General features: G+C 35.5%; 1 protein-coding gene across 4 annotated transcripts in view; it reads right to left on the bottom strand.

The window, feature by feature from the left end:
- Positions 1-15,467, bottom strand: part of LOC123522996 (beta-hexosaminidase subunit beta-like) — a 32,282-nt gene extending 16,815 nt beyond the window's left edge. For 2 of the 4 annotated variants that reach the window (XM_045300573.2, XM_045300575.2), the window contains exons 1-6: positions 15,024-15,467; positions 7,092-7,207; positions 5,804-5,914; positions 2,977-3,078; positions 1,986-2,094; positions 1,251-1,455 (exon numbers count right to left, since the gene is read on the bottom strand). In XM_045300573.2, the coding sequence (XP_045156508.2) occupies positions 1,251-1,455; positions 1,986-2,094; positions 2,977-3,078; positions 5,804-5,914; positions 7,092-7,207; positions 15,024-15,438 (1,058 nt within the window). In that variant the 5' untranslated portion in view covers positions 15,439-15,467. The remainder of the gene's footprint in view (positions 1-1,250; positions 1,456-1,985; positions 2,095-2,976; positions 3,079-5,803; positions 5,915-7,091; positions 7,208-15,023) is intronic. The other 2 variants (XM_045300571.2, XM_045300572.2) reach the window with 1 other exon arrangement.
- Between the last annotated feature and the right edge of the window lie 9,909 nt (positions 15,468-25,376).

The raw sequence follows: 25,376 nt of genomic DNA, 5'->3' as shown, positions 1-25,376 counted from the left end.
TGATTAATCAATTACTAGTATTTCGATAGTTGACTAATCTCATAGTATAATGAAAAATAACAAGCAAATTCGATGAATTGGAATCCCCCGCCGAAAGGGTCAGAGTTGAGGAATGGCAAAAAAATATATCCTGCAAAAGGTTAAGAATGTTACCAAGAAGCAAATAATTTCATTAGTCAAATCAAATTAAAAGAAAATGAATGGTTTGTTTGGGTGGGGGGGGGGGGGGGGGTGAGGATACAACAGTTTACATGTTGATTATAAATATTGGTAGAAAACGAAAAATGAAAAAAAAAAAAAAAAAAAAAAAAAAAAATGGGGGGGGTGGTGAGTGAGGGGGAAGGGGGTGACCAGGTGTAGGTACACAACATCACATGTTTATAATAAATGTGCATGGAAAAGAATGGAAGAAGTTTAATGAAATTCTTCCAATTGGTTGGTTTGTTATGTACAGATCTGTGGATTTTTAAACAATTAAAGGGCAATAACTAAATGGAAAATTGACCAATCGAAAAAAAAACTTGAAGGGCATCGTCGCAGTATCTTGGTTCATGTCTATTTCAAGTTTGATGAAATTCTACCTGCTAGTTACTGAGAAATGGCTGCAGACGGACATTTTTCATTAAATCAAGGGCAATAACTCTGAGGGAAATTGACCTATCAAAAAAAAAACTTGACGGGCATCAGCGCAGTATCTTGGTTCATGTCTATTTCAAATTTGATGAAATTCTACCTGTTAGTTACTGAGAAATAGCTGCAGACAGACATTTTTTATTAAATCAAGGGCAATAACTCTGAGGGAAATTGACCAATCAAAAAAAAAACTTGACGGGCATCATCGCAGTATGTTGGTTCATGTTTATTTCAAGTTTCATGAAATTCTACCAAGTAGTTACTGAGAAATGGCTGCGGACGGACGGACGGACGGACTGACGGACGGACTGACGGACGGACAACGCCATTTCAATACCCCCCTCCCGATTTCATCGGCGGGGGATAATTAACATTGAAGATTTGACGAATTTCTACAACTAGATTGGAAAAAAAATTCTAACAGTATAAAGTTAAGCTGAGTGTACTTCCTTCTGTAACAAATGTTTAAAAATAAAGTACAAATAATATATGAACTCAACTATTTTTTGTTATACTTCGCTTTATCTGACACATTGTCCTAGCCAACAACTTCATGAAGTACCAGCTGATACTGTGTAACACAGGTTTTACACTACAGAATACAAACTGTAACATACCAGCAATCGAAAGAGACTTCATCACCTCCGAGATGTACATAATGATCAGGAAAAACCGTAGATATCTCTTGAAAAAAGTTCTGTAAGAACGTGTATGTTGTATTGAATGCAGGATTGACTGGACCGACGTCCCCAGAAGGCTTGCCACCACTGTAACACTTGGTCAACAGATTTGCTATAGCTTTACCCCAAGACATTGTGTGGCCTGTAGGAATAATTGTCAAGAACACAGGTGACAAATTTACTCATAACCAGACAGTTCATTTGACAAGATGGAGTGATATTTATTTAAACTACAGGACTAAAATCAGGATTAGTTTTGTTTTGTTTTGGATTAGCAAATTCAATATGTATAATTAGCATCTCTGTAGTTATTAACCATTGACAACTTGAATAACAACAAGGATTATTTTAATACTGACCAGAGGTGATCATTTTATGAAGTTTGAAGGTCAACAGCCCAAGAGTTCTTCAATTACTGATTGGAAATCATTTTTCCGTTTCAAGGTCACTGTGACCTTGACCTTTGACAAAAGGGGTCATCCTATCAAGTTAGACAGCCATAGGGCTAAGGTTTCTTGTTACTGAATCAGAAAATAGATGGTCTGCCTCAGGATGGTCTGACCAACTCACATGAACAGTCTTCAAAGTGTGGCATAAAGGTAAGAAAACGATTAACAGAAAAGAAGAATTTGTATTTCTCCATTTTTTTCACTTTAAGAAAAGAGTTATTACCTGGTGAATCAAACTCTGGGATAACGCGTATACCCCGCAGCCTTGCATACTCAATAATTTCCTTAACATTCTCTTGTGTATACACATGTGTAAATGCATTGTAAGCTCCCTGTAAAATAAAATCATATATCAGCTTGGTAGCAAATAAGGTGCAGAAGTTATGGGCATGTCATCAGCTAACATACCAGGTAATAAACACTGTTGTAATTGTTGATATAATACGAACAAATTTGTAAATTATATAACTTTTTATAGAACTATATAATGAACACTTCTGTACTTGCTGAGATAATTGGAACAAATTTGGTATGTAAATTATATAACTTTTTATAGAACTACATAATGAACACTGCTGTACTTGCTGAGATAATTGCAACAAATTTGGTATGTAAATTATATAACTTTTTATAGAACTACATAATGAACACTGCTGTACTTGCTGAGGTATTTAGAACAAATTTGGTATCCATACCAAATTTGTTCTAATAACTTTTTATAGAACTACATAATGAACACTGCTGTACTTGCTGAGGTAATTAGAACAAATTTGGTATGTAAATTATATAATCCTAGTTTTTATATAATCCTTGTTTTTAAAAAGTTATATAATTTACATACCAAATTTGTTCCAATTATCTCAGCAATAACAAATTTGGTATGTAAATTATATATCTTTATAGAACTACATAATGAACACTGCTGTACTTGCTGAGGTAATTAGAACAAATTTGGTATGTAAATTATATAACTTTTTTTTTTGAACTACATAATGAACACTGCTGACTTGCTGAAACCATACAAATTTGGTATGTTAATTATATAACTTTTTATAGAACTACATAATGAACACTGTTGTACTTGCTGGGATAATTGAAACAAATTTTGTATGACAATTATATGAAATATTATAAAAAGGATTACCGGTACATGATATATTTTCTAAGAAATGTAAAAGCAAATCTATCATCAGTTTATATAGAAAATCTTTCACCTTCATACTCATATCTGGGAAGGTGGAACTCTCATATGGAAAAGCCTGGTCATCAACAATATGCCAGTGGAAAACATTCAACTTGTTCTGTGACATAACATCCTGTAAATATACAAACATTATATGTGTTTGACTGTGTGTCTTAAAGTAACTTTAATGATAAACTGTGCTGAATTTTCCATCATACTGTAGCTAAATGTGCACATGTCACACTGCTGTTCTACAAGTTCAAATCAAGACTTACTTAAAATTGCTTGACAATTAATTTGCAACTAGAAGGTGTTTTTGTCACAAAAACGTATGTCTCCCCACTATGTATACCTTAAGCTCTGGTGGCCATTTTGTGTTGCGAAGCAGAACGTGTCGGCGATATGCACATTTAGGCCTGGTACTGATCACTCCTGTGAAGTTTCGTCCAAATCCGCCCAGCAGTTTGATTTGTGAAAGCCGGACAAGATTTTTCTATTTTTTAAACTGGCAGCCATTTTGTACAGCAAAGTGGAACATGCCGGCAACATGCACAACTAGGATTGGTACTGATTACTCCTATGAAGTTTTGTCGAAATCCAGCTAGCAGTTTGACCCGTGAAAGCCGGACAAGATTTTTCTATTTTTAGCTCTGGCGGCCATTTTGTGCAGCAAAGTGGAACATGCCAGTCATATGCACAACTAGGCTTGGTACTGATCACTCCTGTGAAGTTTCAGCAGTTTGACCTGTGAAAGCTGAACAAGCTTAATGCTGACGGACAGACGGATGGACGATGGCAAAAACAATACGTATGGAGGAGACATAAAAACGTTTATAAGAACTTTCCTGCCGGAATTTTATTGAGCTGTCTGTTCTTGTAGAAGACATAGTTTTATTACAATTCTGCAGATTTTGACAGAACAAAAAGAAAAACTTAGAATTTAAAGACTTACTTAAATTTCAGACTCAAGATATAAATGAATATTTAATTTATCAGTTTGTATTCTAATATGAACAAGAGGGCCATGATTGCCCTAGACTGCTCACCTGAGTTACAATACTTGCTTGCGCAGTTGAAACGGTGAAAATATCTGTGAAATTATTTTGAAATACTGCCAGTGTTTTCTGACAAGAGTATTTCAAAAGTTTCCACTTAATAAATACGGGTAGATAATGTGTGTACGTTGTGGACCAGAAGTTTCATACAAGAATATTTTCAAAGTTTCCACTAAATACACATAGGGAAACATGACCATGACCCCTAACAGCCATGTTTTTGCTGAATCAGAATAATTGGAACAATTGTGGTCACACAAGGACCGTATTTTGAGGAATCTGAATAATCGGAAGTCACACAAGGACAGTTTGTGTGAAATTATTTTACATTTGTGCCAGCAGTTTCAAACAAGAAGATTTTTAAAGTTTTCATTATATACATATAAGGAAAAGTGACCACGCCCCCAGGCAGCCATGTTTTTATTGAATCGAAATAATTTGAACAATCCTGGTAGAGGGTTATATAAGGACCATTTGTGTGGAATAAAATCGGGCCAACAGTTTAATAAAAGAAGATCTTTAAAGTTTACACTATCTACATAATAAAGAAAAGTGATCATGTCCCCTGGTGGCCATGTTTCTGATGAACTGGAATATTTTGAACAATCCTGGTAGAACATGTGTGTGAAATAATTTCGAAATAGGGCCAGAAATTCCATACAAGAAGATTTTAAATTTTCCGCTTTAAAAATATAGGGCAAAGTGAGCATGCCCCATGGTGGCTATGTCTTTTGATGAAGGGTCACACAAGCACTTTTAGTGTGAAATGATTTTAAAATCGGGCCAGCAGTTTCATACAAGGAGATTTTAAATGTCTACTATATACATATAGGAAAATGTGACCAGACCCCCTGAGGCCATGTTTTCTGACAAAACAAAATAATTTGAACAATCTTGGAAGAGGGTTACAGAAGGACGGACCATTTGTGTGAAATTATTTCAAAACTGGACTGGTTGTTTAAGAGATTTGGCAGCCCCTATGTGCAACCAAGTGGAATTGTTTGAACAATGTTGGAAGAAGACCATGCAGGAATATCCAGGCCAAGTTTCATCAACTTCCACCACATAATTTCAGAGAAAATGTTGTTTGACAAAGTGTGGATGGACAGACAGTCGGACAACAGATGGTGAGTGATTACAATAGCTCACCTTGTGCTCAGGTGAACTAAAATCCATTCTATATTTCTGCTAAAACACGGAAATCTGACATCACACTGATGTATCATTTGAAGCAAAAGAGTGCTAATATATTTAATTCACTTTTCTATCGAAGTGATAAAATAGAGTGGTGTACGTTACATTAAATTCACACGCACACGGTATTTGTTCTTAGGGCGAATACTAAATCATTACACATCTACCTACTCCCATTATTCTGTCACTTCCCATATTTAAGACTGATAAAACATAGTTACGTGTTGACGTCACATCAACCTACTATATTTGACCGATACATGTACCTTGAAATTGTGCTTCCTTACTTTATCTTTTTGTTAAAATAAAACTTTAGAACTGAAATGATATTTAGCAGAACCACGTTTTCACATACATATATCTCAACAATATGAATCAGTTATATGCCACATGTATAATTCACATGAGCTTTGCCCTCATGAAATTATTCTGCAAGCCTACAACTTAATCGTATTGTTTTAATATGTTAAAACATGGTTCTGCTATATATCATTTCTTAATTCAAACTTATGGTAATGTAAATTGAATATATGCCACGTGAGAATGTGTACTTCAATTTCTTTTACTGTGTACATGTGTTTAAAAGATCATTTAGAATTGCATACATACCAAATTCTCCTTCAAAACATCCAGAGATAAGAAATGTCTGGATGTGTCAAGCAGGAGTCCCCTGTGTTGAAACCTAGGAGCATCTTCTATACTGGTTGCATTCAGTACAAACTGCAAAACAACAATGTATCGGTATACAGTATAATCATATAAATATGTATTGCTCACCTGACCTAATATTCCACTAGACTTCAAAGAGACAAACATTTTGACAATGTTTTATGAAAATCAGACAGGTCATAATTCAAGCCTTGAAGGTTTTCAATGACTTCACTTAGTAACATAGTTTTTGACCTCATCCTCATGTACCCCATTTTTGAACTTTACCTATATTTCATACAAATATTCTGACAAACCGTTGAAAAAAAAAGTTGCCTCTACAGCGATAAACATTTTTTCTGTGATTTGACCTAATGACCTGGTTTTTACCCCCAAGTGACCCATTTACAAATTTTTATCCTACACTTTGAACAGACAAACACTCTGACCAAGTCTAATGAAGATCAGGTAGAAATTGTTGCCTTTTGAGTGTTAACATTGTCTTTCTATGATTCCACCTACTGACCTAGCTTTTGATCAAGATAATCCAGTTTCAAACTTGACATAAATTTCATAGACAAACATTCTGACAAAGTTTTTAACAAGGTCAAGTAGAAAATGTGGCCACTAGAGTGTTAATTAACAAGGTTTTTCTATGATTTGACCTACTGACCTAGTTCAAGATCTGAGGTAACCCAGTTTTGAACTTGACTTATATTTCATGGAGACAAACATTCTGGCAAAGTTCATGAAGATCAAGTCAACAATGTTGCATCATGAGTGTTAACAAGGTTATTCTATGATTTGACCCAGTGACCTAGTTAAAGATGTTAGATAATCCAGTTTTCAACTAAACAAAACTTTCATAAAGACAAACATTTTGACAAGGTTTTTTTTCCAATATGAAAGAAAAGTTAGGGTCCTGGCTTAACTTTTGAGTCAGCCAGGCAAACCCTTATTAAAACAGGTATTTTTTCCCAGCCTAAGTAGGGTTTTTTTTTGTTCAGTTCAACAATTATTGTCATTTTAAAAACAAAGAATTCTGATGCCCAACAAAAGGCAGGTTTTAATTCTGGTCAGAACATACAATGGTTCTTCAGACTTGTCACTGCAGTCATGACAATTCCACATTAAGTTGCCTATTCCAGTTTGAAACCCAGGAAAAGTCATTTACTCTACTGTACATTATCATTGACTACGAAGAAATTTGCCATATTATATTCAAATCAAAGATACAACAAATTCTTACTGTTCCTAGACCGTCCTGATAGATGAGCTGACTAAATGTCTCCAATCCTCTCAGAGCACCCCATACTTCAGAAGCTTTCAATGTGGCCACTCCTTTTTCTGATATTTCCAACGTGTCTTTAAATAAATATATTTATAATAAGACAATTAAATATAGCTGAATTCTGATGCTTCAGTGTTCAATTAAGAGACTTGTCTGCCAATTAGGGAAATCAGCATGATATATATTAGTACCACTACATGTTATAACTACCCAGAATAGCAACATAGGCATAGGTGACTGGGGTTTAATACTTTGCCCATGCTATTTTTTTCATAGAAAAGCCTTGTGGTGTAATTACATTCATTTCACAATTTTAATGTTACTTTATTATATTTTTTCATTATTATCATCATGCATAAGTGATTTTCATTTCTATGTAAACCATTCATAATGCATTATCAGCTTGAGTTTCACCAGCTGTGTCAGTAGTTTCCTGGTGCCAACCACATTTTTTCTAGCTAAGCAGTAGATACAATATTAAATATTAAGTTTTTATTTTTAAATGTATACAACACATTGATTGCATATTTTATAGAATATACTGCCTGATATTGTATTTCTTTGAAAAGAATACAACAATACATAACAGACTTTCATATTATTTCATTTTATTTACATCTCGCATCAAGCCTGCCCGTTTAGCTCAATAGGGAGATCACAGATCTACGGATCGCGATGTCGTGAGTTCCATCCCCGGGGGGGCAACGTATGTTCTCTGTGAGGATTTGATAAAAGACATTGTATCTGATATCATTTGTTCTCCACCTCTGATTCATTCATGTGGGGAAGTTGGCAGTTACTTGTGGAGAACAGGTTTTTACTGGTACAGAATCCAGGAACACTGGTTAAGTTAACTGCCCGCTGTTACATAACTGAAATACTGCTGAAAAAATGGCGCTAAACCCAAAACAAACAAACAAACATCTCGCGTAAGAAAATATGAATTCACATAACGTTTATATCTATAAGATGAAAAACTTTGAATAAAATACTAGAAAATATAGTTACTCTATCAGATATCAAACCAATACCCCAAAAATACAAATATTACAATACTTATACCAACCTGTAGTACATGTATCACAAATACCAAATCAATACATTTTTGTGTTGCTTAAATTAATTTTTACCCCACATAAATTGTTTTGAATCATACTGATCTCTAAACATATGACTAAATAACAGACCATTCTATCATTAAAAGTACAAGAGACCCATGCCGGCCCTGTATCGCTCACCTGACTCAAATGGGTATATGATTTCTTGGTAGCAGATATATTCCAAATATCTAAGCTTTAGGCCTTGAAACTTTAGACATGAAGACAAGTGACCTAAAGGGTGAGGTCAATATGACCCTTGGGCATGATTTCAACACATTTGGTAGAGGACCACTACACATTGTTTCAAGCCAAATATCTAAGCTCCAGGGCTTGATGTTTTGGATAGGAAGAAGTTCTCCCTATATTAGTCTATGTAAAACAAATGAAACCCTGAGTGGGGCCAATTTTGACCCCAGGGGCATGATTGAACAAACTTGACAGGGGACCACCCACAATGCTACATGCAAAATACCATATAGCGGGTTAATTCTGCCGGCAAAAAATTCTGCGGTTTTGTCCTAAAATGGGCCTAGTTTATTTCCGAGTTTTTTATTTCTGCGACCTTCGAGAAAAGCAGGAATTAATTTTTGCAGTTTGCTCGTGAGATAAAGATAATGGGTCATTATATCAAGCGAAATATCAAAGTTTATTTCTGCGTCTAAAAATTTTGCTGACTGTTTAAATGTGCAGAATTTATTTCTGCGTGACAGCCTCGACCTGCAGATTTAGCAAAAATAAAAACACCCGTTGCATTAACCTGCTATACGGTATCTAAGTTCTGAGCTTAAAGTTTTTCAAATCTAAGTCTATGTAAAATAAGTGAACCCAGGGTGGGGCCAATTTTAACCCAAGGGGTATAATCTGACCAAACTTGGCAGAGGACCATTACACAATGCTACAAACTAAATATATAAACTCTGGGTGAGGTCCCATGGTTTTAGAGCAGATGATTTTTAAAGTTTTTCTCATATAATTCGTTAAAAAAAGTGAACCCTAAGGCAGCACCAATTTTAACCCTAGGGGCATGATCAGAACAACTTTGGTAGAGGACCTTGACAAAATGCAACCGGCCAAATATCTAAGCTCTGTCATTTTGGAGAAGACAGTTGTTTAATTTTTTTCCTTTTGGTTGCCATGTCAATTAGAATTCTGCATTGAATGGAATGCTTGGAGCAACATTGGCAGAGGACTATGCAAGGAATAACCTGGCCAAGGTTCATCAACTTCCACTAAATGGTTCCAGAGGAGATGTTGTTGGAAGAAAAGATTGGACAAATAGACAGACTCTGTTGGAGTGATCACAACAGCTAACTCTGAACACTTTATGCTCACATGAGCTAAAAACATCACTGACCTCGATATTGAACTAGTATAGAAACTTATAATACTTAAAATACCAATACTCTGACCCATACTGTTAGATAGCAATAGAAATATTGAGTCAGGGCAAAACTGAACTGGTTGCAGCGGCAGTTATTTGTCATTCACCGGAAATTCAAAATGTAATACCACCTTAAATAACAGTCTTCTACATTGAGATGTTGCAAAATAATAATTATAAAATGTAAGTTTTCAATTTGGCTGGTAATCGTTCAGCTTCATGCGTTGATGTAACAGGTATTTGCAACAATGCAGGGCTTAAGCTAAGCTCTAAGACTTCGCCCGCAGCTAAGATTAGGGAGAAGCGGAGGGGTTTTAGGGAGAAGTGAAGAGATTTTAGTGCATGACATGCAAGTCAAAAAAGAAACTAAATACATGTATACTTAAGACTATTTTTATATAATTTCCTGTCTTTGTTTAAGTCTATTTAAAGTAAATAACAAATTCACTGAAAATGTAAGTGAATCGGTTTTCTTATCCTTGTTCAATTGTTATTCAAAATGTGTTTTTCAGTCTTGCCTAGTCAGTGCCCAAACCAAGAAAAGCCTGTAATTATGAATACAATTTACAAAAACGTACATTAAAATTGGCTCAGAAAAAGAAGAAGAAATCAAGCTCCCAACTGGTGCTAATAAATTATGAAAACCCATAAAGCATTTCACAGTCCCTTTTCATATCAAATGTGTATTGCACTGGCCCTAACTTAAAAACATGTCAACAACAATGACATCATACAGAATAAACATTTTCCTTTGATTCCGCTGGAGTCTACAAGCATTAAAAGAAAAAGCTATCTAACAGGTTAAGCCCAATTTATGATGCAGGTGTCAAAAATGTGCGTGAATTTCAGTAACTGTTGTCATATTTGTCACATATAGTTTCAGGAATATGTTTCTAAAGTCTGGGTTTGGTAATGTTTTATAGGGTTTTTGAAAATATTGTTAAAAATTATGTGTATATAATAAAATTGTCTGAGGTAGGATACTTTTTGAAAAGGTCAAGTCAATGTATATACACACCCTGTTACCCAATGTCCTCCACACAGAGTGATGTGTCTACCACAGCATTCCAAAACCAATAACGCTGAGTAGTGGTGTTTTTTTTAGCTGTAATTTTTCATTTCAACCTCCCATTAACATAATTATTCTAATGCATGCAGTGTAAATGCCTAAACATACTATATAATCAATACATATCTCTACCATATCTTTGCGAAATAAAGAAGAATTCAACTGTTTATAATGGATGTTTATTAAAACTAATGTGAAATTCGTATTCAAAGGCCAAAGTCAAGGTGTCATGTCAAACTACAATTCATCTAAGGATAATCCTGACAAGTTTCAAGTCTGTCTTTAGATTCATGCAATATTAACTTTTTATCACTTTATGTGTAATTTTAAGGACCATAGTTCTGATCTGGATGAGTGAAATCCCAAACAGAACAAAGGGGCACAACTTCACATGCTAAATAACGATTCACTAATTTTATAAAACTCTATGTCAAATACTTTTTGAGATACATGGGACATAAACTATTATGCCCTTAATGCATATTTTTTTACTAGGACAAGGCCCATTACTCTGGTCTTGCAACAAAACTCAGGAGCACAAATTCATATGCATGCAAATGTTTAGGTCCTTTAGGAATATTTTTGACTGAATCAAGGGCCATAGCAAAGTCCACCATGAATAAGTTGCCATCCCCAAAGAAGGCTTCTTAGTTCCCTTCACCCTCCCAATACATCACTTCCATTCCCTCAGTTACAAGATATTTACAGCAACTACAGGTTTCTTAAAGTATTCTTTCTTCCCTAGAACAGTATCACTGGAATTATCTCCCTCCTGCTGCTGTCCACCTCCCAACCACTGAGCAGTTCAATGCAGCCATTTCTTGTATTGATCATGTCTCACCTTAAACTGCCTGATAGCTGCTTTTAAACTTTTAATCAAGCTTTTTTTCCTTGCTTTTAACTATCTTTTTACACTTCGGTCTTTTAATAGTCTTTGTGGTTTGACGCGCCAAATGTCTACGTCTGCATGAGGGGTTTGACATTATCAGAAGATAGATGGCTCTGTTATGCTGAATGAGATCTCAAGCAAAACCCTGAGACTGTGTGCGTAACTTCACATAATGTTTCATAATCCTAAGTCCAGTACTTTTTGATGCATGTGACACTTCAGTCTTGTGATCTTTTAGGCCCTTTTTATGCATATAAATATTTTACTAAGTCAAGGGCCATTTTTCTAGTCTGGCTATGTGAAATCCAAAATAAATCACCTCACATATTGAATGACAATCCTGAGAGGTTTGAGGACTCTGGGTCAATTACGATACAAATTTTGGACAGACAGAAGGATGGACAAAAGGATGGACAAAGGCAAATTTAAGTGTCCCCCAAAAATTTAGGGGGTACAAAAAGTAGGTACTGCCTCTTTAGAAACAGTCCCTACTACAGAAGAACAAAATCCCTGATAGTGTACCCAAGGCTGTTCAAGAAGAAAATGAAAAAATAATTATATACACTTTTGGGGAAAAACATTTGCTTTTCAGAACTCCATGAGTAATTAACAATGAATATTTATTCTAAGGAAGTGTCTAGGGGTACGGATCCGTACCTCTAGAATCTGATTCTACAGGTACAGATCCGTACATCTAGACAATCCTGTTACGGGTTTTCTAGGGGTACGGACCTCGTTTTTCTAGAGATTTAGGGTTATTTACATTTTAAATTTTGTTGAAAATGAAATAACAAATAAGACTTACTGTATAACCCCGTTTTAACGCCCCCGGGGGCGATGCATTTTACGAAAAATTTGATCCAAACAATGTCAGTAACTCGTATAAACGCCCCCCCCCCATTCATCCCAATTCATGCACTGACATAACCCGATACGTAATCGTACTGGGAATCTGTGTAAAGTCGCACGCTGAGTGACATCATCCGAGTTAAATTCGATCAATACTGTAGCGTTTATAGCGTGGCATATTCAGTACTTACACACAGTAGATTTATTTGTGCCATGCCTGTTGACGTGTTTAAAAGTTTGTGTTAATAAAGTGTGTTTTTTTTGAAATTCATTTGTATTGTTATGGAATTGTTATTATCTGGATATTATTGTGTTGGATCTAGGACCAATTTTTGAAGGTAAGATTTATTTTCCCCAAAAAACGTGGGGTGGGGGGGGGGGGGGGCGTTAATACGGGGTTATACGGTAACCAGTGTTCACTTAAAACTTGGATTTAAATGATTTACAGATACCAGCATTCGCCCGCTTGTTTACCTTTTCTTTCAAAACCTAAATAACTGAGGAACTCCAAATGAATACACTGTTCCGTGCAGATTAGTTTATTGTAAAACAAACTGTCGATAACAGATTAATATGTGAATCTAACCGCTGAATAAATGATATATGAAATTCAGCAGAAAAAATAGGCATGATAATATGAACCCATTTATTTTGTTATTTAACAAGATATAATGAAAATCGGCACGTAACTGATTGTTTAATAATCAATAAACCAACAATAAGTAAAAGAAACTGTTTGTGAAAACGTCCCTTTTATCTCGTAACCGCTACCAAATGTGTGGAAAACATAAATACCCTAAGGGTTGATGTCATTTTTCACAACATAATTATCTAACATTATTTTTTTTTAATCTTTGTATCTTTTTTTTCTGCCAGTTCGAATCCTCGTGATTTATTTGGCGTTCCTCGGTTATTTACGTTTCGAAGGAAAATCAAAGAAGTATAAAATAATTTATTTTTATAGCTCTTTGGGAAAATGAAACAAATCAGATGAACGTTGTTATCTGTAAACCATTTAGATCCAAGTTTAAGGTGAATACTGATGAAGTCTCATTTTCAATAAAATTTGAAATCTTAATGATCCTTAATCTCCAGAAAAACGGAGGTCTGTACCCCTAGAAAACCCCTAACAGTCTTGTCTAGAGGTATGGATCCGTACGTCTAGAGGTATGGATTCTAGAGGTACAAATCCGTACCCCTAGACACTTCCTTATTCTAAATGCATATATTTTGGGGCTATATTTTGCTTTAATTAACATCAGCATACATGTGATCTCCCGCGCGGGAGGGTCAAAATCCCGATTTTTTCACCTTGCCTCCCGTCTCCCGACCAAAACCATAATTCTCCCGCCTTTCGAAAAAAACCCCAAAAACAAGTATTGACTGGGTTGATATTACCGAGGAGTGCCTTGAACATGTTTACACAGTAAATCAAAGTGTCACCGACTGTTGTGTATTATACATGTTTGACACACATGTAGCTGGAGGAAAGAGTTGTTTTTCACAGGTGAATTTTGATAAAATGATTGTTTGTTTTGATAAGGGATTAGACAATGGCCTTTTCCACCTGTCTCACGGGACCGAATATCGGCCCATTCTTAATGCCAATTAGACTCCATTTTTTACCAGTTTGAAGCAAAATACTCCCAGTCATAAGAAATAATTCCCAGTTGAAATGAATTTTTGATTATTCAAAGAAAAGTTTTGTTCGGTAATAAATCGCATAAATAATTGTTGGGAAAACCAACCAATTACTATTTTTAGAACATGAAGGTTATTTCCCCTTTATGCAGTTACGCCATTTTCTTCCAATGTTTGCCAAATTAATTTTCTACTAAAATCGGACTAATTTCATTGAAAATTGGATGGAAGCACACACTCATTTATTTGATAACACCAATCTACATTATTTTGGTAAGGGTAAATACATGTTAATGCATTTCTGTTTTCTGTTTTTCATGTCAAAATCATTTATGACCAGTATTTTTATACGAAAGTGGGTGGGGTAAGGAATTTACATAATTTATGAGATGTGTTCAGACCAATTTTTTTCAGCCCTCGAGTAGAATGTTAATGCATGTTCGCCACCATTTCAGACCTAAATTGAGACTTTGTTTCTACAAATTTAATCTGTTAAGAAAGTTTAAAGTTAGAACAAGGAGCTTCTATAAGACAGCATGCTCGACTTTTCTCAGTGACTGACTCTGAATTAAAGCTTTGCCAGTAGAAGGGGCATAATAGCCAATAGTTTGAATGTAACAGAGATATTGGACATTATATAAAACTTTAACCAAAAAATGTAAGTTAAAAAGTGGCATAACTCTGTCAAAATTCAAATCAAAAGTTATGAGGATTGTTTCTTCTGGTGTAGACTTATGCGTTACTGTGTGGCCTAAAATGTTGGATTTTGTCTCAAAGTTCTGTGTCCGCGCGCTTAATTTATGTCGATAAAAGACCTCCAGTTTTGAGACCCCAAATCCAGCTGAAAAATGGCAAACCTCCAGTTTTGGGATTCTGAACTTATCACATGTATGCATCAGTGTAAATTTTAAGCACCCCTGCAAACATAATGCACCCCGATAAAAAACAGCATCCTACTCACAGGATTCATCAGATGTCAGACTTGGATAAATATTGTCTATACATGGTGACACCACTTGTAAAGCTGACACAGTCCCTGAATAACGACTTCTAGATCCGATATTACTGCGAAGCGTTTTCCAAGATGAAAACTTTAAAGATGTGGAGTAGGAACCAAATATGATTTTGAAATAACGAACAAATGCTTCCTCTAATATGGAACACACTTCAGTTTCAGAAAACTCGAATTTGAAGGTCGCTTGATCTACTGTGAGCTGTGTTTCCGAAATTGTCATCTGCTTTGGAGCTGGCCAAGGAGACCCCCGAGTCTGCGGACTTGGATCTGGGTACTTTTTTACATCATCGATTTGACTGTTGCCATAAACAACTGACAGAGTAATACAGGAAATAAAAAGCAGCCCAAGTGCAGACGCCATTTTTCGAAGTGTCACATGAGGTCACATGATCTTTTCGCGGAAGGTCTTTTCACCCCAAGACACCCAAAGACACCCCAAAACACCCCAAGACACCTAGAATATTAATTAATTTGTATCATTTATTAAAAATATATATCTTAAAGACATGCTGTTACAGACTGTAACAGTTAAGATAACCTTAGAGTAGATTTTTTCAAGGAAATACATCTAAGAACATCAGCTGAAATGAACTTGTTATTAATGTGAAAGGGAGGTAAAGCCAACATTACTATGTTAATTACATATTTATTTATTTCCCTTGGATATAGTCATTCTGCAGATCCCGGACACCCTTATAGTAAAACATTTTTATTTTTTACTCAAATTTACAAACATATTTTAAAAACACAAATAACTTCTGAATGAAAGGGAAATAACTGGATCTCCTTTAGACTTTATCATAGTTAAGCTTTTTGGATTATTCCCCTTGAATTATTTTTTTTCTAAAGTTACCTTTTTTATGATTCAGAAAAAAGAAAACTATCACCTAAAACATTAAAATATGTTATTATTTTGACATTTTGATACTAAACAATAGGATAATTAATATTTTTTAGGTGTCTTGGGGTGTCTTTGGGTGTTTTGGGGTGTCTTGGGGTGAAAAGACCCTCCCATCTTTTCGCCCCAAGACACCTATAAAACACAAAGAACACTATAGGTTAGAGACCACCAATTGTTTTCCTATAGACTTACATTATAGGTTAAAGGTCAGTAATTCAAATCCTTCTTTGTTTCATATAAAAACGACAACTTCAGATCGTCTTTACGTATCTTTAGAGAACATCACTTTTTCCTACACCTATTTTTTATAAAAGTTCTATCACAAACTAACGAAAAAATGAAAAGAAATTAGGGGGTTCTGTAGTTCCTAGTGAAATGCCAGTCAGTTGTGGTCTGATACCCTAAAAATGGCGCATATTTGCTCTCGTCCGCGCAATAAACACCTACTTCCGGTTTCGATCTGCAAAACATGCCAGGTGGGGTGTATGAACATGAATTAAAGCACTTGTTCTACACGAATTTGCGCGAAAAATGGGAAAATTAGGATCTATTTAATATGGACTTCTTTCGACTACACCGCGGAAGCACATTTTCGACCGAATTTCTGACCTTATTCCACATTATGGAAGTGCGCCGAAGAAGAACGGCGGGACCTACAAGACAACAACAACAACAACATATGGCGTTTACGGCCTTCGTACATTGAAACGCATATCGTTCTACCTAATTATCGGATGAAAAAAAAGATGAAAATTAGAATTATCATTTTGCTTGCATACAGGTTGTAGGTCTACGAGTGTTATGTTGGTGGTAAATTTGCCCCCAAACATTGATTAATGTGTTTCTGCTTGAACATTTCAGATTGTATGCATGTATACGGGCGACAAGACTGGAAATATAAATTGACAATATTAAGAGAGTTTTCTTGAAAATGTGCGGTCCTGAAAAGGACCATTTTAGTCCTTAAAAAGTACTGTTTAAATGGTAGCTTAACAGCACAGGGCATCTTCATCTTCAACTTCAACTTGAACGACGTACTCTCCAATGCCTCTGTGGAAATCGATTGGAGAGGGTTAAAAACTGCACAAGGCAGAGTGAGAAATGTGATACTTTCTGCGAAGTCTGGCTCTATTGATCTTCTCAGATGAGTCTTGTCTCTTGGATCAATACTGATGGTACTTATCAGCTGGTCGCCATGATGCCAGACTTTATCTGGATGTAGCTTTAATAATATTTTTTTTAGATGTTTAGCCATTTTGTTGTAGCGACGATAATGATGATGAAACATGCTATCAAAAGCAATGTGTTTGACCCATTGACGTTTAACCTCATCGCATATTGCGACAAGAGCGTACATGAGTTTGTGGTTGCTCATATTCAACATGTAATTTCCCCTTATCTGAACGAAGACAATGTCGAATTTGGACAAGTTACATCTACGTAGCAGCTGATGCAATCTTATTGTGTCAAGACCCAATGTACCGTGGGCCACTCCGCTGAATGGCATATGCTGATGTAGAGTGCGTTGGTTCCATCACCTACTAGTCTTCTCCCAAAAATACCACAATACAGTTGATTTTCGTCGCCCCAGTAGAAATTTTCTTGAAATAGATTATTCATTTTGTAAAATGAAAGTAATGAGAGAAGAGTGAACAAATCATGGACAGTTCCGGTTTTTGTCGATAAATTTCATATAACTCCTCCCTCTATTATTATTCTATTCATACCAATGTCAAGTGCTCACAGGCGGTATCACAAACAAAACGCACGTGGTCTATTGTGTAAACTAGGTTAACCGTATTTGACAGTCCCGACTGGACAGTCTGTTTTAAGTAAACATTAATGATTGACAGTTTTGGATCCGTCCATTATATATAGTGCTTACAGTCAGCGACTTTAATTACTCATCTGCCAATCTGCGACAGTGACATGTAATCACATTTGGTCAACATTTGATCATCATGTTACAATTAAAATGTCAGGCCTGAATTTATGCAAACATGTCAAGCTGATGTGTGACAAATGTCAAGTATGAAACTAAATTAAAGGGCTTGGTATTTAGATTCTTCTGACCACTAAAATATTAGGGTCCTTTATAGATTATGCCATTACATTTATAAGATATAATATTATGTTTAATAACCACTAATGCCGGTCCAAAGTGGTTATTTAACATAGATTACATGTCGACTATAACTATATTGTATCTTAATAAAGACTATTTGTGTCGACTCCATGCGTGTAAATACGCAGAAATCTTAAACAAAACAGTAGCGTACATTAGAGAAATACTGCATTAAAACTGAAAAAAAAATCCTTTTTTTTCGTGAAACTGAACTGAAAAAAATATTTCTTTTTTTTCTTGAAACTGAACTGAACATATTTCTTTTTTCCTTGAAACTGAACTAAACAATATTTTTTTCTTGAAACATTCATGTATCAACGCATTCATCATGTACAACTTTACAAACGAAGCTCTAGATCAATATCAGCAGCCAAAGCCCGCTGCCCAAAACGAGTGTTTAATGAAGCTATCAAATATTATGAAAAACATTCAGTTGTATTCATGGTGGAATTAACCAGTTCAAATCTAAAGGCACAGGATGAGAACTGAGAGGTAATTGTATTTTATTGTTTTGTTTATGATGTTGTCAGTAAACGCACATGAAAAACTGAATAATTCTAGCTCACACACTAAAATAATATCTATTTAGAGTCAAGTTATGGCCCTTGTATGTAGAACAACTACTTACTCGTGACAAATATGAATTTCATAAGTGCATTTCACACACGCAAAATGTTATCTTGTAATAACAAAGTTATGGTCCCTGATTCACTGTAGTGAATTTACACGTGCTTGAAAGCTAAATATGATCACAATCATTTCAGCATGTTTAAGATGGGATGTAAAGCAGAAATTCGCCTGTCAACCTCTGCTGATGGTCAAGATCTGGTGGTAAAACATTTGAACGAAAATCACAATCACGAAGTGAACAAAACAGTATTCAGGAATCTTTTTCAACAACGCAAACTTGATGAAAATGAAAAGGAAAATGTTCAGAAAATATTAAGTGTTAAAGCTAACAAAAAATGGTGCAACAAAAAGTCATGAGTGAAACTGGAAAGTCTATCCTGTTGAAAGACCTTCACAATATACGTGCGGCCAATGCCACAATTAAGATCTCACAACCTTACAGTCCACTGTTGATGAGCTATCAAAAAGCAATGGAGCCTTTGTCAAAATCGTGCCAAATGATGCAAATGAAATGAGGGGACTGTTTTATCAGAATGCTAGAATGAGAAATACATTTCAATCGTATCCAGAATTTCTGTGTGTGGATGCAACTAAATGGAACTGTGTTAGAACAGTTATGTCCGATAAAGACTTTGTAGAATGGGAAGTGCTTTCTAGGTTATTTCCTGACGCAGAGTTGCGCATTTGTTTGTTTCATGTGTTGCGCTCTTTCCGTCGGGAAATCACCGCTGAAGAAATAGGTGTGAACAAACCAGAAAGAGACAACCTGCTAGAAATAATTAAAAAAAATGCTATTCAAAATCGGAAACTGATTACGAAAACAACAAGAAAATGCTAACTGACACGAAAAACAACAGAGCAATTGAATAATTTTAACATCAGTGGGGCCTAATCAGACACCAGTAGGTGACTGGGTTGTATTTGCCTAGTGCACTGGGGAACAAAACCAACAATCGGTGAGTATCAATCAATCAAGTTGTTGACAAAAATGCAAAGTTTGACCAGTTTGCTTCTGACATGGTGAAATTTCTGGATACTCACCGAACTGAAATAGATGAGAAATTGTGCCACGTTACGGCAAAGATACCTGTTACTTCAATAGCCAGTGACACTTGCAGTGAGTTCCGAAAGAAACTCACTCCATATGCATACAGTTTAATGGAGAAGGAGTTAAACAAACATCTGTCAACTCCAGTAGAAGAAGATAACATGAACATTACCGTAGAACCTTGTCCATGTACGTTTCATAAACAGTTTCTGCTACCATGCAGACACATACTGGCACTGCGATATAGTCAGGGTCTGCCTCTATATGCAGATGAACTTATAAAATCCAGATGGACACGGAGGTAATATCTTGACGCTTGTGAAATAAACGTTAATACAACATGTGTAGAGCAGGGTGTAATGCCACAACGAGCACCAAAAGATAAAAGGTAAGGGTACATTTCTCGGAAGCACAGAGCACCACAAACACAGCCACAGAGCCACTTTATTTGTTTGGGGTTTAACACCGTTTTTCAACAGTAGTCACGTATTTGCAAAGTAGGCCCACAACAAAAAGAAGCTGTAACGGAAAAATATTATAGACGGGTTTCTTCAAAAACCCAACAACTGCTTTTAATTTTATGCAAAATGTAAAAAAGGGGAGGAAGGGGTAGGAGGTAGAAGGAATATTGTATTTTCAAGAAGTTAGACAACACAATGTAAATAAAATCACTTCTCGCTGAGGAAGGCTCTAATATTAGTGAAAAAAAACGGATCATATAAAGTAAAACATAAAATTATGGTAAATCTAAGGTATAATGTCACCAATGTACTCAACAACTTGTCTGAAGTCAGAGCACCAAGAGCCTTACTTTTAAGGGCACGACTAAGAAAGCTGAAAGACAAATTCCACTCCCTCCGTCCGTTTTTATAGAATATAGGATAGAAACTTCAAGGAGTCTTACACTTTGCCAATCATCGCACCATCAAATAGGAAAGCGTAGCGATTAACTGTAAAGGGGTCAATCAACAAACACTGTGCTTCAGCAACTCTAAGCAACAATGCTTTAGAACAGCACATTGCTCAACGATTAGCCTCTTGTGCAGCAGAAGAAACAGGATCTCCCTTCGATTTAAGAATGGAGCAGTTGAAAGTCATGTTGTTAGCCTAGGAATGCGGCTAGACAATAACTGCCAATGTGCTCAGTGACAGCGACACGGCTGAAACAGTAACAGTAATAAATGATACATCCGTTAACATTCAGCAAGATGCCGAAATTATAACAGCCAATGATGAAATTTTCAATGAAAATGATGCGTTGACTGAAAAAGTAATTAATCTGTTAACATACAGACAGATGCTAAAGATCAAGATATCACTGAAAATGAACCCACAAAATATTGAAAACGCGACATCACCAGTAAACACAGCTGTCAGCAAGATATTGAAGAGCAAGACAGAACTAAAAATGAAAACAATTTTAACACTACAGAAGCATGTATTACACAGGCGTCAACCGCAGAAACTGCCATCAGTAAAGTAACAAGTACTATAATTTCCGTTTCCAATGCAGTGACAACTGCAACAACTGCTACACAAAATGTCAGTCACATCACATTGCCGCCTAACATCAATCAGAGAAATTGGAAAGGCTCGCATTGTGTTAAAATGGTTCGTAAACGATGAAGTGTTATCAGCTTGTATACAATCTTGAAATACAGTTACAATAAATGACATACAAACATCTGAAGATATTGTTAGTATGGCCGCGACAGAAACAGAATTAGAAATTACATACAAATACTTCAACAACGAAGCACTAAAATACATGTTGGAAATAGTGGAAGAGCGAAGAAATGAAAATGGACGTGTGCCGTTTACAGTGATCACTTAGATACGCAATGTGTGGGTTGTGACTTGTGTCTTCGATGGTTCCATTACCACTGCGCAGCCTTGACTTCAGCACCAAAAACAAAATTCTGGTTCTGTTTGAATTGTTCATAAGACCTTGTGGCACTCTAAAAGTTGCCGGTCATAAACGATCACGACCTTGTAGTACTCTAAAAGTTGCCGGTCATAAATGATCAAGACATTGTGGCACTCTAAAAGTTGCCAGTCATAAACGATCAGGACCGTTTTGGCACTGTGAAAGTTGCCGGTCATAAACAATCAGGACCTTGTGGCACTCTAAAAGTTGCCAGTCACTGTAAACTAATACATGTACTTGTCATTTTGTTTGTCAATATGTACAATTGTTCAGTTACCTTAATATGATTGTTTGTAAAAGCGTAATGTCATGTACACATGTATTGTCTTGCAAAACTGTCTGTTTTATTTGTTTACTGTAGTTTGTATCTGGAATGCAAATAATGACCAAATTATACCTTCCATGAAACTATTTTTAAATGTTCAGTATAAAAAGCAAAAGCTTTTATTCAGTCTGTCTTTACTCTCTTTCACTTGGCACAAAATGTCGGTCATTCTATGTACAAATTCAAATCAGTACTTTGATGTTTACACCATAATTCCAGTACATATCTTTTAGCTTTTATCCTGGTTTTAACCCTACTAACGTCTTCCTTTCTGCACAACAGTTAATGTGTATATATAATTCGCAGTTAAGTGAATTAAGATTTAAGGTGTTAGGGTTTTGCACCTGTTTTATCACAACTATAAGGAAGCACTAGATGGATTGAGTAGCCTATGAAACCTGACAGTCTTTTACTTTCTCTAACTCCCTGCATATGGCCATAATGTATCTTTAATTGAATGTTTGCCATTTATATATAATTAGAAGAAAAAGATGAAGAAGCCATATTGCATTAGACGCTTTGATTATACAGTGTACACCTGGACGTTAATTTGTAGCCAGGGATATACTGATAAAATCATATCTATATTTTTGACAAACATTATTGTGTATTGTATTATATCATTTTATCATTTGATACCGTATAATTTATTGTTATTACATTGTCTGAAAAGGCCTAAAATTGGAATTGAAACGTTAGACTATAGATCTATTGTAGGCTGATCACAACCAAAACAAATGTAAGCCTCCGCAGTTCTCGTCACAAGTAGTCCAGATATAAATACCTACAGCTACATCTACATCTACATCTTTCACCTAACCGTCGATTTCCGACTATCACTGGGCGGCGCTGTCAGAGAAACAGGTGTTAAAGAAATGATATGTTACAATGTAAAAAGAATAAAAGCTAAAAAGACAGTATGCTACAGTTAAAATAGGACAGAGGCAATAGAATTAAATATTGACCACCGCCAGCCTCTCTCTAAAGATACTGAGACTGTGGCTAGATTTGACATAAGTTGGTAGGGAGTTCCAGAGTCGGATGGTCCTTGGTAAGTAGGAGTTAGAGAAGTACTGAGTGTGAGACATGGGGATTAAGTAATTTAGGTTTCTAGTTGGAATAAGATGAGATTGGTCGACTGCAACTGTCTGGGTCCTTAGTTTATAAAACATTATTAACGAATTGTGTAACCTTCTATATTGGAGTGTATTCCATTCTAATGTTTTCAACATTTGTGTAACACTACTGGTGTAACTGTAATCGTACATAACGTACCTAGCAGCTGACCTTTGAACATTTTCGACTTTGCTAGTAAGGGTTTTTTGCCAAGGATGCCAGACGCTTGAACAGTACTCCAGTTGAGGGCGGACATAGGTGTTATAGGCAGCAATTTTGACCTTTTTATTGTCAGTTTTGACATTTCTTTGTATGAAGCGAAGAGTGGACGTTGCTTTGGAAGTAATATTGTCAATGTGTTTGGACCAGTTTAGATCTTTGGAAAAGGTTATGCCTAGGTATTTAGCTGCCTCACAAGTTTTTAACTCTATGTTTTGAAGTTTGTAGGGGTAGACCACAGGATTTTTCTTTCTAAAGATTCTAAGTACTTCACACTTGTCCGGGTTGAACTCCATGGACCATGTCTTCTCCCAGGCTTCTATGCTAATTGGGTCTTGTTGCTTTGTTTGTTTGTTTGTTTTGGGTTTAACGCCGTTTTTCAACAGTATTTCAGTCATGTAACGGCGGGCAGTTAACCTAACCAGTGTTCCTAGATTCTGTACCAGTACAAACCTGTTCTCCGCAAGTAACTGCCAACTTCCCCACATGAATCAGAGGTGGAGGACTGAAATGGAGTTGATGGTAAGGTATATTATGGTGTCATCTGCAAACATATGAAGCTTGACCAATGAACCTCGATGAAAGAAATAAATTAGAAGGTATGGACGAACTAAATACAAGGCACTGTCGTCATTAATTAAATATTTTAATATACTATTAAAATAGTCCAATTAACTCCTGGCTTAAAACTACTACTCAGAAACAACAATACCAAAGATATTAATAAATTCAATGATCTTAAGATGTGTCACAATTCAAAATATATTTGATCAAATGATTCAATAAACAAAGACAGACTATAAATAAGCTACAACTGCTTACTTAGTAATAATCACAAGTTCAACTTATGGAAATGAAATCCATTTGTAAGGTAAAGTTCAAGTGTTTAACTAAACTGTTCAAATTCCATTAACACCCGCCAAATAACAGCCAATAAAACAAAGCAAAAGCAAAACAATAACTTAAGAAACAGTTCTTCTTTACCTTATTAACAATGACTTGAGACTGTGAAATCTACAATTGAGACCAAAAAGATTTCGAATATGTTGTAATTAAGGATTGCAAATATTTTATTAGTTTTAGACTGCTGATTTTATGAAAGAGTCGAAATAACTCTCAAAAAGAAATGTTTTAACCGATTTGCACCTTCAGAATTTAAATGAAGGCCTCCGTCTAATTTAGCGAACAAGTAACGTTTCACAGAACCTTTAAAACAAAACGGTCTGTATGAGCGAATAAACTTAAAGTCTAGATCAGCAGCTAGAATATCTTCTAAAAAGCGGTTTAATTCTTTTATGCAACTTTCTGTTATCTCATGATCCACCGGACGAGGAAGTACTGAAGATACTATTATACAAATAGAAGGATTCTCAGTTCTAATTGCGGCAATCAGATTTGAGAAATCGGAAGACATAGAAGCCAGTGAATCCTGGTTACTGATATTATTGGTACCCACGTGTAAAATGATAAAATGTTTATCATACAAATTAACTCTCTTTTTGCTAACCAGAAATGACAATTTACCAACTGTAGCTCCTGGAAAGGACTGCACAGTAACTCCCTCGATCGGTGGTAAAAACTTTACAATTGAATCTCCTAATATAACGACTCTTCGAACAACATCTGCAATGAGAAAGGTATATTTAGTAAAAGTATAATATGAATATGTACATAAGATTATTCATATGTAACACAATAATGAGTATGTTAAACTATTCAGCAAAATTTTACTACCTACTTTCAAATGTTAATGAATCTATCTTTAACAATCCTCATTTACTTATAATCATCTAACGAGGAAAACTCTGCGCAGAAGGTTAAAACATCCAACTGACCACAGAAAATTTCCTCTGTTAAGACAGAAATTCCCCACAAGTTGAATATAAGAAACAGATTGTAAGAAAATGTAAATAGCAGAGCAATTTTCTCTAGGCCATTATGAAAAGTTATTTATCAATTTATTTATATTTAAATTACCCAATGTGTCAAACACACTTTATGCGGATAT

Source organism: Mercenaria mercenaria, chromosome 8 (assembly GCF_021730395.1).
Source record: "Mercenaria mercenaria strain notata chromosome 8, MADL_Memer_1, whole genome shotgun sequence".
NCBI classification, from domain to species: Eukaryota; Metazoa; Mollusca; class Bivalvia; order Venerida; family Veneridae; genus Mercenaria; species Mercenaria mercenaria.
The sequence above is the reverse complement of the archived record's forward strand: the minus strand, read 5'-3'. Positions and strand labels throughout refer to the sequence as shown.